At 37.8% G+C, this 16,086-nt stretch overlaps 2 protein-coding genes across 3 annotated transcripts; one reads left to right on the forward strand and one right to left on the reverse strand.

The window, feature by feature from the left end:
- Positions 1–4,436: 4,436 nt before the first annotated feature.
- On the reverse strand, positions 4,437–5,522 carry LOC145466412 (uncharacterized). Its single transcript, XM_081450122.1, has one exon. It carries the CDS (start codon positions 5,446–5,448, stop codon positions 4,654–4,656), a length of 795 nt encoding a protein of 264 aa, XP_081306248.1. The 5' UTR covers positions 5,449–5,522; the 3' UTR covers positions 4,437–4,653.
- Positions 5,523–11,009: 5,487 nt separating this feature from the next.
- Positions 11,010–15,785, forward strand: LOC145465759 (techylectin-5B-like). Of its 2 annotated transcripts, none has more exons than XM_081449518.1 (2): positions 11,010–11,473; positions 15,099–15,785. In XM_081449518.1, exons 1-2 carry the CDS (start codon positions 11,359–11,361, stop codon positions 15,368–15,370), a joined length of 387 nt encoding a protein of 128 aa, XP_081305644.1. In that variant the 5' UTR covers positions 11,010–11,358; the 3' UTR covers positions 15,371–15,785. The 2 variants fall into 2 exon arrangements, with proteins under 2 accessions (XP_081305644.1, XP_081305645.1); XM_081449519.1 differs by having other exon boundaries at positions 15,105–15,785.
- The last annotated feature ends 301 nt before the right edge of the window (positions 15,786–16,086 follow it).

Genomic DNA, 16,086 nt, shown 5'->3' on the forward strand with positions numbered 1-16,086 from the left:
GGTTCATTTTTGAACCTTATAGTAACTTCCAGCTTCAAAGCAAAGTGAGCGACAACTAGATGTTGACGAGATAATGCTTTTTCAACTCTCTTTCGGTGGATCCAAAAGGCTCTAGGATGCTAAAGAAAAGACAAATAATCAACTAAGGTTTCTTAATTTTCCAAAAACAAGAATTTGATGATCGGAAAAAGGGAGTAGCGCGTGTGTGAGACATACAAGGGGCGGGGGAGTTCGCCACTCACTTTTGCTCAGATGGATCGACTGACTTTCACTTTCCTAAAACGTGAATGCCGGGTTAAAGCCCGAGAAAGGAGGGTTTTGAATGACTGGCGCAAAAGTGATCTGCGATCAGACGGTCTTTTTTTTTTCGGCGTAAATAAATGAATAAGAACGCCTGATCGCAGGTTAGTGCATAAGTCACGTAGATAGTTTCTCCTTGCCACCTTGGCTCCCCAGCTTCTTCACAAGATCATACATAATTAAGTTCTGAGTGACTTATGATCGTTTTTGACGTCTAAATGACAAAAAGTCAAGAAACGCATTTTTCGTTTTACATCATAAATGCGACGAAAAAAGGTCAGTATTGAATTACAGCTCTGATTTGCGTAACAGGGAAATTCGAAGTAAATTCGCTTCTCCTAAAAGTGTTTCAATAAAAACCGAGTTTGATTTTGTAGAACCTTACTTGATTTATTTAAGTAGATAAAAGAGAACATAACAGGAAAAAAGTTTTACGATAAAACGGACAGCTTTTCTGTAAACTCATTCTTATAAAGATTTGATGGAGACGAATTTTCATTTGAGTGACTTATACCTTCTAAAAGAAGAAAATAACATTCCATGATTACGAATGAGTGCGTGCTTTACCCGAGATCTTTTTTTTTGATATTATTGTATGCTTTATTGTTTGACGTACAGAAATCTCAAAGAAATATTCTGACGCAGCGGAACACTTTTCTAGCAGGTGATATGAATTTTAATCGTGTATATACAGAAGTCTCAAAGGACATCCCATTCATTTTAGTGTTTGAAACCGTCATGTGGTGAACCGGCATCTTCGTCGATGTACTCCTCTTCGCAGATAAGTACACGTTTTCGTTTTCCCTTTTCATGTCCTCGTTAGCTTTTCGCTTAGTTTCGCCACGCAGTTTGGCGGTTTAGTACAGCCATTTTGTTGAGAAGGTTTTTATGTGCGCACAGTAAAGAAATTGTTGAATACTGGGAGGGTGTCAACTGAACGTTTTTGAATAACGAGTTGCCAAGCTCGTTTAGCCAAGCGCATCGAAACTGTAGGTTTGACTGAAAGTTTCTTACCCAATACCATATTTCAGAAGCAAGTTGTTTACTAGCTCCTTCGTTCGTCGTTTTTGTAACTGTTTCATCCTCAGTCTGAGTTGCTAAGGGTATAAAGATTTTGAATTAATATGTCTCAATAGCTTTAAAATTACGTCAGTAGTATTCCCTTAGCGTTTAAAACTATTTTCCCATGCAGGAATAGTTTGTTTAAATACATGAGGTCGTGAGGTTTTTAGCTGGACTTTAATTTAGCCGTTTTTCCGCGGTTTTACTTTAGGAGCGACTGTGTTGGGATGTTATGCCACCATCCTCGACCTTTACTTCAGGATTGATTTCTGATACATTTTCGGGCGAGTTATAATATAAAAATATTTGTTAGAATTTCAGACATAAAGGCAGGTTTGAGTTGCAATTACATTATGGCTACTATTTATTGATCCTCATGTTTTCATCAGAAATTACATGACGAATGGAGTCAAATTTGAACGTACTGCTTTGAATTCTCGTGACAACACTAAATTACCTCACTCAAAATACAATAATTCTAAGATAATGTTAAGAATTTGTTAATGCCGGCGATATTGACCCGATGTTTTATGGCCGTTTTCTAACTTCCGAACTGACTGACCCGCTGACAAGACTTTAAAGTCAAAGGTGACATATGTTTTTTTACAGCTTCCTCTCTCCTTCTGACACAAAGGAATTGTACCCATTTTGAGCAGCCGTGTTCAGCTTTGGAGCTCCGTTTTCTTCTTTTCTCCTTACCAGCCTCTTCATTTTGCAACTAACTCCAATTGCAGGTAAGTTCTCGGTTATACTTTGTCTTTTTTTGGATGATCTGACCTTGTTGCAAAGCGTCATTTAGAAATTCTGATTCAGATAGCTATCATGATATGTATTGTTTTAGTTCAGTTTGACCCTTGCTGCAATTTTATATTTTTCTTTGTTCTGGTGTATGGTAATAATGATAGATTAAAATGTAAAAGAAACCTTTTTGAATTGCAGTTTGCAGTTCTTGGGCTCTAGCGCAACCTGGAAGTTGACTACAGGAAATGTCTGATTTCAGATAAGTACATCTTTGTTTTGTTATTTGTTCCGTCTTTTTCCTGGTAAACTGTTTTATTCAGAGCAAGATTTATCAAAACATTGATAAAACATACCAACAGAATCCCAGAACTAATATGTTTGTACGCAGTCAATTTTGTAAGCGAAAATAAAGCCAGTTGCCACTGATAAAATGCATTTCTCTCTTTTGATTTCAGGCTGGCGAATACAACATGTCTGAAAACTGCAAAATTATACCACTCTAAGACTGTTTAATTGAATAAAAGGAGAATAACTTAATTTATTGATGTTTCCTCTTTTTTTTGAGGTTGAACACAGACTGCGTTGAAAGAAAAAGCCACCATTTTGGATTGTGGTGTTTTACCCTTTGTTTCAGTGCAAGCGGACGCATTGGAAAGATTTAATATTCAGATAAGTTGGTTGTAATTTTCTTATTTCTTCTGTTTTATACCATTTACAGTCTCGGTCCGAGAAAGAAAATGATCAAATGTTTCATTCCCATGTTGAGTACATCATGAAGAAATAACCAAATGAACCGTCTTCATGTAGCAAAACAAATAATAATTTTATACTGCTTTGCGCGTTCAAACACTGCCTGGATAGCACTGAAAAGTATTTACATATGCTTTAAATGTCTCTGCAAACTGGTGGCTCTGTATTGTTTTTCACCAGATTCCTAAACGTAACGCAAATTAAGTCAATATATCAAAGCTTCCTGTTTTCGTTTTCATGCAGGTTTTAAAAAAGATGTGTTGGCGGAGAGAAAGCGAGACCATTTTGTATGACAGTACGTGGCTCTTGTACTTTGGGCCAAGTTAAGTATTGCAAACATACATCTTGGCTCGGGTGGACGAGATATTGCCATCGCAGTTCTCTATTGACTGAGAAATGTTGTCTAAATGTACCACCAAAAGCTCATCAGCAGTGACACGTTCATGAAACATTTTTTTGCTGATGTTAGAAATTTATATGCAACTTGCCCCTCTTGGTTTCTGGCAAATTTATGAAATGAAAGGACTGAAAATTTGCTAATGAAAGAAAAGCAACTTCGTTAAGTTTTTTCCTCCTGTTTCCAAGTCGACCAAAGTCGATTGTAATGTGTAGCTTTTGGACGAGTGGTGTCCATCAGTAGTTCAATGTCAGCTGATGGATGAAAACGCGTTTCCTCCACAATAAGTCCAGCACCAAAAATTTTCGTTTTTTCGGTTTGAGTCCAGAGTTAATAAAATCTCCACCCATGTCGATACGTTTCAAAGTGTCTTACAGAGAGAATCTTTAACTATTTTAATATCCTCGGCAGAACCAGTAAGTTTGTTTGAGATTTGCTAGCCAACAAAAATTTAGTTCTTTCTAAAATATTGATACCACATAGTAAAGAGCCTGATTAACTCAAGCTTTAAGAGGTCACAGCAGAATTGTCTGCTATTGAATTTATAAACACGACTCGAATTTGTTGCTGAAAAAACAGCTCGTTTTATGTTTAATCTCCTTTTTTGCCAGGTGAACTCGGATATTGAAGAGAAAGTGTGGCTATTTTGGATTGCAGTGTGTAATTCTTGGACGCTAGTGCACCATGATATATTGGAAACATTTTAATTCAGATAACTTCATCCTTTCCTTATTTTACATGAATTTGTCGTTGACCACTTTAATAACTGTGTTATTGCAAATATCCAGTAGAGAAAGCTAATTAGGAGTAATGAAAGATGAAATTTAGAGCATGTGGTGAGCGTGGGACAAAGGACTTGAACGTCTCAGTCCACACAGATTCGAAGCCATCAACTGTCAGATACCGGTTCGGGAACTTTTAACAATTTTTTAAAATTGTTAAAATTCTTTTAACAATTAACAATTTTTTTTTTATTTCTTTGTTATTTACATTGACAATTACGGTTACAAGCATATTTACTGAACAAATAAATAAATAAATAAATAAATAAATAAATAAATAAGAAATACAATAATAGTTCATAACACTTACAACAACAAATAAAACAGTAGCCAGCGATGAAGGCTGTTAATTGTGCTACTAATGAACTGAATCTTGCACGTATGATATTTTTGGAATCCAAACATGCAGCTCCGTTTTAGCAAATAAAACGAAAAATAATGTATGCCGTTACATGCTCGTGAAGAAAAAACTAAATATTTTTAAACTTGGTGAAATTAATAAACTCGGGTTGCCTCAATGTGCAGTTTATCTGGCTCTGAACGCTTAAAGAACGCTGATCGCCCATCTTCTTTTGCTTTTCTTAAACGATTTCTTTTGGTAGGTCTGCCGATTTTCCAAGATCATAGACCCTTTCCTTTCAGCTTCTTTGCACTTGACATTACCAACTCTCTATCAGAATATCGCAGAAACCGAGCGATGATCGGTCTTGGCTTATCTTGTGAGAGTTTGAGCCTCCCTATGCGATGGATTCTTTGAAACTCAATGGTATCCGCCTCACTGGTGTCCAGCTCATTCTGCATAAATGCAATTAACACCTCTTTGACGTTCTCCGCTGTGGTGCCAGATGCTTCTCTGATCCCATAAAAGCGAAGGTTTTCTCGTCGTTGGTACACTTCCATGTAAAGCTTTTCATCCCTCAATGTTTCGATCTCTCCCTGAAGCTTCCTCTCCACCCGCGCCGTTTTTTCTTGAAGAGATTTTCCCCAGTGCTTCGTTTTCTCCTTCAAGCTCTCAATTTCAGAGTTCGCAAAAGACATTCCTTCGTCTAACACCTTTAATGATGATGCGGCGTCTTTGCTAAACGATTCAAAGCGTTCGACCTTCTTTTGCAGTCGATTAACCTTTCCGTCGACAACTTTCACGTAGCTTTCAAGATTGTCCAGTTTCTTTTCCATCTTATCAAGTTTCTCTAAAACCAATTCAATCTTGGGCATAACTTTTTTAACCACCTCAAGCGTCGCGACAACATCATCGGTTTCGCTTCCAGACTCCGACTCCGTGTGGTCTTTTGGTTTGATTTTCTTTTCCAGCGGGGAAAGAGAATCTTCTTCAGACGATATTGACTCACTTCTCCAAGCCGGTCCAGTTCTTTCTATATGGGTCTTTCGTTTAAACTTTTCTACCTTCTGTGCCATGTAACTAAGGCCATATACAAACTTTTATAACGGAGCTAGCAAGAACACGTCTGGACTCTCGCCATGCTCGACCCAGTCCTACAGGAATGCTATAAGATTATGCCAAGAAACATTGTTGGTCTCTTGCTAATATCACGCAGTTAAAAAGGTGATTGAAAATGTCAATAGACTCTTAAGCGTTAAGCGTTTAATTGATATCGATTCTCACACGTGTAACTCGAAGACAGGTTTGCCTTATTTAATCGAAGAACTTGTGGCTGCAATTTTTTTGTGCAGTTTCCACCATTAAAAACATGTAAAATAAATGAAATTACTCTCTGCCATTCTGAGTGGTTCAATTATAGTTAAGCACAAAGGGTTCCCATTCATGCTGTGAGCTTCATAATTGTGCCGTGAGCTTCATTATTATGCTCGGAATTTCGTGAGAAATTGAGAACTTGCAGCATTCTACTGCGTTCAGACCACTACTGTATATGCTGAACCAGCAAATTTTATTTCTATAAGAGTCTTGTGTTTCTGTTCGAAACATTTCAATTCTTTAATGACAATGAATATCAGACTTATTTTTTTTATTAAAGCCTACTGATGAAGGAAGTTGATTTATGGGCCACGGATACGTTTGACGTATTGTTTTGTGTTCAGTCGGCGGGATACTCAGGGAAAGAAATCCCATTTTCGAATTTCATTTAAAAAGATTTCTCTGATGATGAAGAATGACTAACATTACTTCTCTTTGATATGGTAATTATGGTTGGTCATAATGCAGCAACTTCCGCATGAATCAAAAATTAAGTAAGTTAAATTTGAGAAGATTACCTGTCGAGGTATGTGTCTGTTGGGTTTAGATTATCTGTATTTTATGACTTTCGCAGTAAGGATTGCTGTTAGTTAGATAGAGGTTTACAGCAGACAGGTGCAAAATTATGTCCCTCTAGGATCAACAAACTAAATTTCAGTGTTAAACAATGTTTGTTTAACGAAGGACTCAGTGCCAGTAGAGACATTTACACCGATACACTGCTTTTTCTTCCAACAGCTTTGGATTAAATAAATGCGACTAGAAAATTCACAGGTAGAACAATATGCTGTGCGATTGACTTGCCCACAATTTGCAAAAGCCCAGCTCGAAAAGAGAAAAATTTCCGCGACTATCAAAAGCCGAATGCAAAGGGTATCATGTAGAGGAACGTAAGATTTTGAGAAAGAAGAGTAAAACGAAGAACTAGTGGAGTCAAAGAAGGTTGATCGAGGTTCATCTGGAGTTGTATAGCTAATTTCAAAAGAAACCGTAGAAATCATAAGACAATAGTTGACAAAAATGTTTTAACAAAATCCAGTTTTAGTATATACCACACAAGAGCTTTTCGCGCGCTCTGATTGGTTAACGCAGAGGTCATTAGCAAGTACTATTCACCTCCGAGCAGCCGGCGCGAGAGATTTTTAAATTTCCGACCGCTTGTCACACATAAAATAAAGTTTTGGTCCGCTATTTATTCAGCTTGTGTGGTATATACTAAAACAATTATTCACCTCGGTGTCGGTGAATATTAAAGTCAGTGTCGCTTCGCGGTTCGGTAAATATCCACCACTATTCACCTCAACTTCGGTGAATAGTTGTTAAATATTTATTGCGATTGGACAGGCACTAGTCATGATATCAATTTAACCTCCAGGGAAACTAAACACCTCGTAAGTTTTAAAAAAGGTCATCGCAGAATCACGGTAGAATTCAGGGAATATTGAATGACAACGGTGATATAGTTTGTTTATTTTTTTACCACGAAGAAACCAAATTAGTTTGGGCAACTCATGGTATTCCGATCTGGAAAGGAGTAAACCCTGATTCACCATAACCAAGAGATTATAACTTATTCATGAAAGTAAAGCATTTATTTATCTCTTGAACTTGACAATATTAGGCAATCCGTTAAACATTCCATCAAATTCATCAAAACAGGGACTTCTGCTCTAATTTAACCTCTCCCAGTCAAAAGTGAGAAACACATTCGTTCCTCACGGAACGAATAGAAAACCGATTTTTTTTTCTTATCCACTAGCTTTTCAAGAACTCGTATAAACTAACCTGACGGTTCAGTGAATCTTCGAAAAGAGTTTACAGGCCTTTAGGAAAACTGCCAGAACTTTCTCTTTTCGGAGACGCTTTTTTTCGATTTACACTCAAGTTTTTTAGCTAAACGAACTTGGGAAAGTGGGTTTTCAGTCTTACTTTAGAGCCCAGTGTCATGACGCCCAATTTGTTAGATCATAAATGATTTATACCGCTGTCAAAATTTCCCGAAATTGAGAGTTGTCCTTCCAAAACAAAAATTAACTGAACCATATTTTACGGGTGACTATAAGAAAATGGCTATTCCAAAGCAAATGACTTAAACTTCCTCGATAGTTTTTTTCATCACATAAGTCTATGCCAAGCAAAGCATCTGTCAGGGCATTGCCAAGGTGGTTAGAATATTATTTTCCCACAAATGCCCAATCATTTATCTTTATGGCAGATATAAAGGTTACCATAGCAACGAGGCACCTGTTAGCTTTGAAAACTTATAATTCAAAAGCGACTCGGTCAACTCCACTGTAGATAAAACTCCTTTGCAAAGTTAAAAAAATCATTTCGTGAATTCACAGTCACCTTTTAAAAATTGTCGAAAATTTAACATGAGCCCCTTGACAGAATATTTTAAATTTTGCAGAAAGTTTTATCTTAACATGTGCCACATTTCAATGTTAAAATGTAAGGATCGCCAAGTCGTTGTTTTAGTAATAAGGTCCTAAGTTAAGTCAAGTGTTAGCAGGTTTTACTGTTCGTATATTAGCCTATTACGTCACAAAGATAACAAAAATGTGTAGGCATTGTTGTGAAACCACTATTGTAACATCACTTGATAAAGATTGGTAGTATTGATCTATCAAAGTGTAACCATTCTTTTTCTGGTTTAACTCTTAATATTTTCCACAACGGGAACACCGCATGTTGCAAATAAACCATAAGAACCAGTGGATGTCGAAGGCACTGTCTGAAATTATTTCACACGCAGACAGGAAAATAAACAAAACGGAGAACACAAAAGGCGGCTCGTTTTACAAAATAAGAAAGCTTTTCACTATTAATTCAAATTTGAATAATGGAAATTTAAGTAGTTCTTACAAACAATGCCCGGAGGTCTTTAACTTTCCAATAAAATATAAACTTACATTTCAACGTCATAGTTTACTGCAGCTGGTGAGCAAGCTGCTTATGCTCATTAACAAGCTGAGCTTTGAAAGACTCCCATTACAGTATCTCGCCCAACTGCTATCTTTCGGTAAGTTTATATTAGCTGTTAATTCTGCTATTTACAAAAATTAACTCATCCACAACGTATGTTGCAAAAAGGTCTTTATAATTCTCGTGCTGTATGATAGTATTTTATATTTTATTACGCGGTGCCGTTAAAAATCGAGGAAGAAGAAAGCATAAGCCAGAAAGGTTAGTGCATCAGAGAACTTTAAAAAACGCCGACTTTCAAGTACCCAAGACAAGTCAGATAAAGCCAATGATTTTTTGGCGGAGCCTATTAATTGAACGATGCCATGTTTGTGTTAATCTCCCCACAGTTAGAAATTGAAAGTCCTGGAAAATGCTGTGGACCGTTCACTGCTTTTTTCTCTTCGCCGGCTTCTTTATGGATCGCGTATCTGCTGGCAAGCAATGCAGAGAGGAACGGAGCATAAATGGGATGGCTTTATAGGGATTTATCTTGAAAAAGTTCTTCGTTAGAGCTCTTCACGAGTGTGATATCAGCTGTGAAACAGAAATCACCTGTCAAAGCTATAACTAGGTCTTAGGGGAAAAGTCGTGCGAACTGAATAACCGCACCAAGGAGGCAAGGCCCGAACATTTTCGCTCAGACCCGGCACGGTTTTACAAACGACGCTTGAGCAACCGGGGTATGCGCAAAAAAAATTGAGAAAGCTTAAACATAGACGTTTTTGAGAGGCGTACATCAACCGGAATTCCAATGCTATCGCCAAAGGAAGAAGATAAAACTTCCAGTTTCCGTCATTGTTTTAAAACTGTCTGTGCTTACGATTTAAGATTAATGCCTAAAATTTCCCCAAATTAATAGAACGTTGTTTTCCCGAAAATTTAATGCTCTTTAATACTCCTGGAGGGCTTTTCCCTCGAGAGAAGAATCTGTATCGAGTGCCAAATTTTAATTGGCCCTATTTGCAACATTTTCGGAAATTTCATCCCTGGAAGTTTCTGGGTAATGGTTCCCTGAAAGTAGTTACTTATTTTATTTCGGTATCGGCGTATCTCGATGAAATGATGAAATTTTCCCCGGTTTTTATCATTTTATTAAAAACAAGATTTCTGTGGGCAGCTATCAGTCTCCATTGACAGAAACACTGTATTTATTATGATGGAGACCAACGTAGTATAATTAGTAAATTTGTAATTTTTTTTTCTTTTCTTTTTTTTCGATCAAAGTTCCTCTGGGTTCTATTCCGGAGCTCCCAGCGCATTCAAGTCAGGAAATAAAGGCAAGCGAAGGCAAAGACACCATTAGCAGCAAGTACTGGCTGGATCCGACCGCGAATGGAACGGCAGTTTTGGTTTATTGTGACATGGACTTAGAAGGTTACTCACAATCAGCTTTCATGCCATTTCTGTGTTGTTTTTAGTATGACTTGGGTTTTGATTTCGTCGATTTCTTCTCTGTTTAAATAGAAGTAAACTTCTGGACTTTTCTTTGAGTATCACAGCATTTTCATCTACTTTATGACAAAGGTTAACGTTAAAAAGTTCTTTTTTAATCATTTGCAATGTAGATGTCGATTAATGTATCACCGGCAACCACGACTGCGACGTGAATGCCAACTGCACCAACACTGTTGGCGGACATAACTGCACTTGTAAGGAAGGGTTTACTGGAGATGGTCGCTTGTGTTCAGGTAGACTCATCTTTTCGTGTAAAACTTGGGCAAGCTGTAATAACAGTGTAAAACGTCTGCTATCTCTTGGATAGGATAATCTTTATTTATAATATTTGCTTCATTACATAAGCGATACAGTTTCTGATGGAGCTACAAAAACATTTGTTCTGAATACTGAAAGGGCACAGCATGATTTACTGTCTCAAGGAATTTGAGCCCGAAGTATTGAATACTTTCCGTGTGCGACGCGGGTTTAAAAACTCCAAATTTTACAAAGAATGTATGAAATCAGTATCGCTTTTGCCACCCAGAAAATTTTGCAGTTTTTGAAAGCCAATTTCCTTTCGAATATGGACTCTATTCAGTCCAACTATCATCTCTTTATTATATGACGGGGAAATTACCTCACTGTGATTGGCTGAAAGCAGAAAAATTTATGTGATTACAGTGCTGTGCAACTTAATGCAGGTGCCCTCGTATTTTATTTAGTCATATGATAAATGAGTAGTCGTACGAAAGCTCGTATCACTCGTAATGGAAATCGTAATTGTATATGGATGTTACACAAAAGCAAGTTCGTATCGCCATATTTATGTGCCGTTTTTCCTCGCCATAAACGGCGCCTGCGGGGACTCCGCAAATAAAAAAATTTCTTCCAGGAACAAACTCGCTCCATATTGCAATTTTCATCATTTCTTTTTTCCTGCAGCTTACAGAAACTGCGATGAAATCTACAAATCTGGTGAACGAAAAGACGGTGTGTTCACCATCAAACCTGACAGTTTGCCTGCCTTTGATGTGTTTTGTGACCAAACAACAGACGGTGGGGGGTGGACAGTATTCCAGAAGAGACTGGACGGTTCTGTTGATTTTTTTCTTGACTGAAGCGATTACAAAGTTGGTTTTGATGATCTGAATGGTGAATTTTGGCACGGACTGGACAAAATTCACCGCCTGACATCAGATGATAACAGCATGCTGCGTGTGGACTTGGAAGACTTTGAAGGGAATACTGCTTATGCCGAGTATAACAAGTTTGGTGTTATGAGTGAGAATGACAAGTACAAGCTGATCCTCGGTTCTTACTCAGGTGATTCGCTTCGTTTCCTGTCACTATGTTTGTGGTAGCAAGAATTTGTAAATATATCGATACAGTTAAAAACACATTTAAACGCAAAAAAATCTGATGGGTCAAAACAACAGCTAGGACTGCTGAAAGTTTGAGAAGCGAATCAGTTAACACCTTCCACACAAACAAAATCTTAGTAAGCTCATCTCTCGTTCTCGAATTTTCAAAATGAGACATTCACATTGATTTTTTTTACTCAGTTGTTTCTTTTTCTTTTTTTTTTTTTTAACACGACGGTCTGTTATTTAAATACAATGAGCCTTACATTACATTTACATTCATATTTATAATAAAGTTTCCATATCACGCGCGCTCTGATTGGCTGAAACAGCGTGCTTTATCAGAGAACAGAGCACGGGCTGATGACAGTAAGCTGGCTTTCAAATTTTTGCTTCGGAATTTTGACAAGTTTGACCTAAATGAAACATCCCCTGTGATTGTGACAAACGCAATGGAAAAGAGCTCTATGTCTACAGTAAATATGGCTCACGAAGACCATTGTTAGCAACAGTAGTGTGAAAACTGTACTAAAATGACAAGTTTTGCTAGATTCCCGCCGAAAAAACACGTAGCGAAATAAACAAACTCTCAACCTAACCAGTGCTTCGATAAAAGACATTATATTCCCTACGAAGGCGGAAATTATACAAAACAACGACAGAAAACAACAATTGAGCTGTCTCTGTTTATAATGAGAAGCTTTATTTTTGTAAAAATGCTCAATTGCTCAAAACAACACTTACATGTAGTGTACTAACGCTCGCTTGTTCTCTGGTCTTCTCAGCGAAGTGAACCGACGTGTGACCAGCTCAAAGTTTGCTCTAGATATTCTCCTTTGTGTTCGGAATAGAACCAGTGGGAGCAGTTTACTCTGCCTAACTTTACGCTAGTTCGGGCAATCTTGCTGCAAGCGGCAGCAAGCCGTAAGCTTAAATAACTGTAGATCCTTTCAAATTCAACTCAGCATTTCGCATTTTCATCCGCAAGCTTTGAGCTCCTGGTTCCATAATTTCCATCGGAAAAGTGCACGTTTTCATGAGCCACAATACGGCCGGATTCCTATGGACTACAAACCTTAAGAGGCCCTGTGCCTAAGAAACGACCGATGATTTCCGGCTAAAAAATAAAATCGGCCGATTTTTATCTCCCAAGTAGAGGTTACCGAATACTACTTAAAAATGAATTTCTTTTGTTTCAGTTTCGCTTTAAACCAAAAATATCGAGCCGCAAACTTTTTCCGTCTGATAGCAGCAAAATCAGGCCGAAAATAAGCCCCCGCAAAAAAACTGTTCAGAAATTACTATCGCAACGCAAAATAATGAGAAAACTACACAGTGTTGAAGAAAAAGGCCTTTTAATGCAATATCATTCGATAAACATAAAAAAACTGCCGAAGCGATTAAAAAAATAAAGTTTCAAATATTGCATACTAAATTAGATGGAGGTTGGAGCTGATTTTAAAATAATTATTTCTCAAAAGTTCAACGTTTTTGAAAGCAATCACAGTGATGAATTAGACATTGGAGGGATATACATCACGTTTCTGGAAAAACATTTTTCGGCCAAAGTATATTGACCTTGTACAAAGCGTTCAAAGTTACCGTGTTTACCGTTATCCTTCTACTTCGGCGAAACACTTCCCTTTTGCCAATACGGCCGTGGATGGCGTGGTAAACGCAACTTTAAACCTTGCTAGGCATACAAAGACCATCCTGAGTAGAAGGATGTAGAATTGAAAGAGAAAGGAAGATGAAAAATACGCAGAAAAAGAAAATAACTCGAAATTACCATCTCCCAACGAAAGTTGAATCTGGAAAATGTCGTGGCGTGACAGCGGCCATTGACGTCATTTGTCACGTCAAGTCGCAAGAGCGTGGGAAAACGAGTCTGCAACGTCCTTCGGGCGGTCAGCGGCTAGGGATCCAGTCGTGACCCCATAACTCAGATCACGCTGCGGCCAAAACGGTGTGGCGGTTGGGGAAGTTTTTCTTTTTCAGTGACCATCATTTGTGAAAAATAACATAACATTGTTCCACCAAACGTTTTCTGGCCGGGAAAAATCGCTTTCCTATTTGTGCATTCGTTTGGATTCCGTCGCTATTTATACGAATGACGTCAATGGCCGCTGTCACGCCACGACATTTTCCAGATTCAACTTTCGTTAGCAGATGGTAATTTCGATTTATTTTCTTTTTCTGCGTATTTTTCATCTTCCTTTGTCTTTTAATTCTACGTCCTTCTACTTAGGATGGTCTTTGAATGCCTAGCAAGGTTTAAAGTGGCGTTTAACACGCTATCCACGGCCGTATTGGCAAAAGAGCAGTGTTTCGCCGAAGTAGCAGGATAACGGTAAACACGGTAACTTTGAACGCTTTGTACAAGGTCAATATACTTTGGCCGAAAAAAGTTTTTCCAGAAACGTGATGGATATCCCTCCAATGTCTAATTCATCACTGTGATTACTTTCAAAAGCGTTGAACTTTTGAGAAATAATTATTTTAAAATCAGCTCCAACCTCCATCTAATTAAGTATGCAATATTTGAAACTTTATTTTTTTGATCGCTTCGGCAGTTTTTTTATGTTTATCGAATGATATTGCATTAAAAGGCCTTTTTCTTCAACACTGTGTAGTTTTCTCATTATTTTGCGTTGCGATAGTAATTTCTGAACAGTTTTTTGTGGGGGCTTATTTTCGGCCTGATTTTGCTGCTATCAGACGGAAAAAGTTTGCGGCTCGATATTTTTGGTTTAAAGCGAAACTGAAACAAAAGAAATTCATTTTTAAATAGTATTCGGTGACCTCTACTTGGGAGATAAAAATCGGCCGATTTTATTTTTTGGCCGGAAATCATCGGTCGTTTCTTAGGCGCAGGGCCTCTTAAACCTGCCTTTAGATTCTTATTTGAAAATTAACTAAAAAGCGAACTTTGAAGGCATCGTTCTTCTCTTGAAAGCCGCTCGAAACCACACGAACCTGAAAGCTTAGCTGAAGTCCAGTTTGTGATTGACAGCTGTCGCTTCGTTAGCCAATCAAATTATTTGAACAATTCTAACAAGGATTGTGATTGTCGTATTTTAGCGCGCTTTATCAGAGAACAGAGCACGGTTGACGCCACTTTTACTCGTTTGGAAAATAAAGTTTGGTTTGAAAATTCAGCCGAATGCGTGGGGAAATTATTGGATTCTTTATCATAAAACAAATAAAGAAGCCTCGACTGTGCTCTGTTCTGTTGTAAAGCACTTAGGAAGCGATAGAGCACTCAAGAAGAAGGGAAAAACACTCGACTTCGTCTCGTGTTTTCCCCTACACTTCTTTCGTGCTCTACCGCTTCCTGCGTGCTTTACAACCGCAGAACAGAGCACAGTCGAGGCTTCTTTATTTGTTAAATATTGCTTCGTTCCTCGAGATCAAGGAATGTGTCTTGCTCTTCAGGACGCCTTGATCATCATAGCTTTAAAGATCAATGTGTTATTACCATTCCCACTTCCCCGAACACACAAGAGAAAAACTTTCACTCGGACAATTTATTTTCATTGTTAACTTTGTCTTACTTACAATAGTTAATTATTTTTTAATCCAATCAGCTTCAGGAACTGCTGGTGACTCTCTCTCTTATCATAACGGTAAACCATTTTCAACTCGAGATCAAGATAATGATGATGACCATAACACCGACTGTGCCAAGAGGTTTCACGGAGCCTGGTGGTACAATAACTGTCACAATTCCAACCTGAATGGCATGTATCATAATGGCTCTCACTCGGCTTATGGCGTTGGCGTGATCTGGTACTACTGGAAGGGACATGAATACTCCCTGAAGAAGACCGAGATGAAAATGAGACCAGTGGATTTCTAAACTTTTCTCTTCAGTTTTGTTTTTGCTAAACACTGACGAATTTTTTAAGCTAAAATGACAAACTTAAGGCAAAAAAACTCGTCTAACCGAGAAAAAGGTTGTGTTATACAAGCACGGCTGCGCTTTCCGAAAATAAACACCGCACGTTTATATATTTGAATGTTACTAAGTAAACTTTGAGAGGAGAGAAATGTACCGTGACGTCATCATGAGGCTTATAAGGACATATTAGTGGAAATGCTATAAGCTAATGCTATATTTTGTTTAAAAGGTGCTTGAAAACGTCAACAGACTTATGCTTACAGTTTTGAATCGATAATTATTAATATTGCTTTATTAGTATTTATGCCCATTTTTTGTAAATTATATTCAGTATAGATCAAAGTCAGCGGTGACATCAAAATTTATCTTTAACTAGAAACCCCAAAACAGAGAGAGATCTCTGAGAAATTTTACTGTTTTTACTTTGCTTTAAAACGATGAGAAGTCAAAGACTACTGCAAGGCTGACATAACGTCGTTTATTCAAAACAATATTTCGGCTGGCCAAACCAGCCTTCTTCAGGTTTAGATGCTACCAAATCATAAAAAATGAAGTTGCAATATTATATAATGGTGGATGTCGTAACACATGTTTCGAAACTAAAAGGAGTGGCGGAAATGAAGAACAAGGCGTTGAGTTCACTGACCGAGTTTTCCTTAAACACAAATCCAAAA

This window comes from Orbicella franksi, chromosome 13, assembly GCF_964199315.1.
Source record: "Orbicella franksi chromosome 13, jaOrbFran1.1, whole genome shotgun sequence".
NCBI classification, from domain to species: Eukaryota; Metazoa; Cnidaria; class Anthozoa; order Scleractinia; family Merulinidae; genus Orbicella; species Orbicella franksi.

What these genes read in the sequence shown, in the direction of transcription:
- LOC145466412 (XM_081450122.1), bottom strand. Translation starts at nt 5,448, where the DNA reads ATGGCACAGAAGGTAGAAAAGTTTAAACGAAAGACCCATATAGAAAGA.
- LOC145465759 (XM_081449518.1), top strand. Translation starts at nt 11,359, where the DNA reads ATGCTGCGTGTGGACTTGGAAGACTTTGAAGGGAATACTGCTTATGCC. An exon ending in GATCCTCGGTTCTTACTCAG is followed by an intron (nt 11,474 to 15,098) that starts GTGATTCGCTTC and finishes TAATCCAATCAG; the next exon opens with CTTCAGGAACTGCTGGTGAC.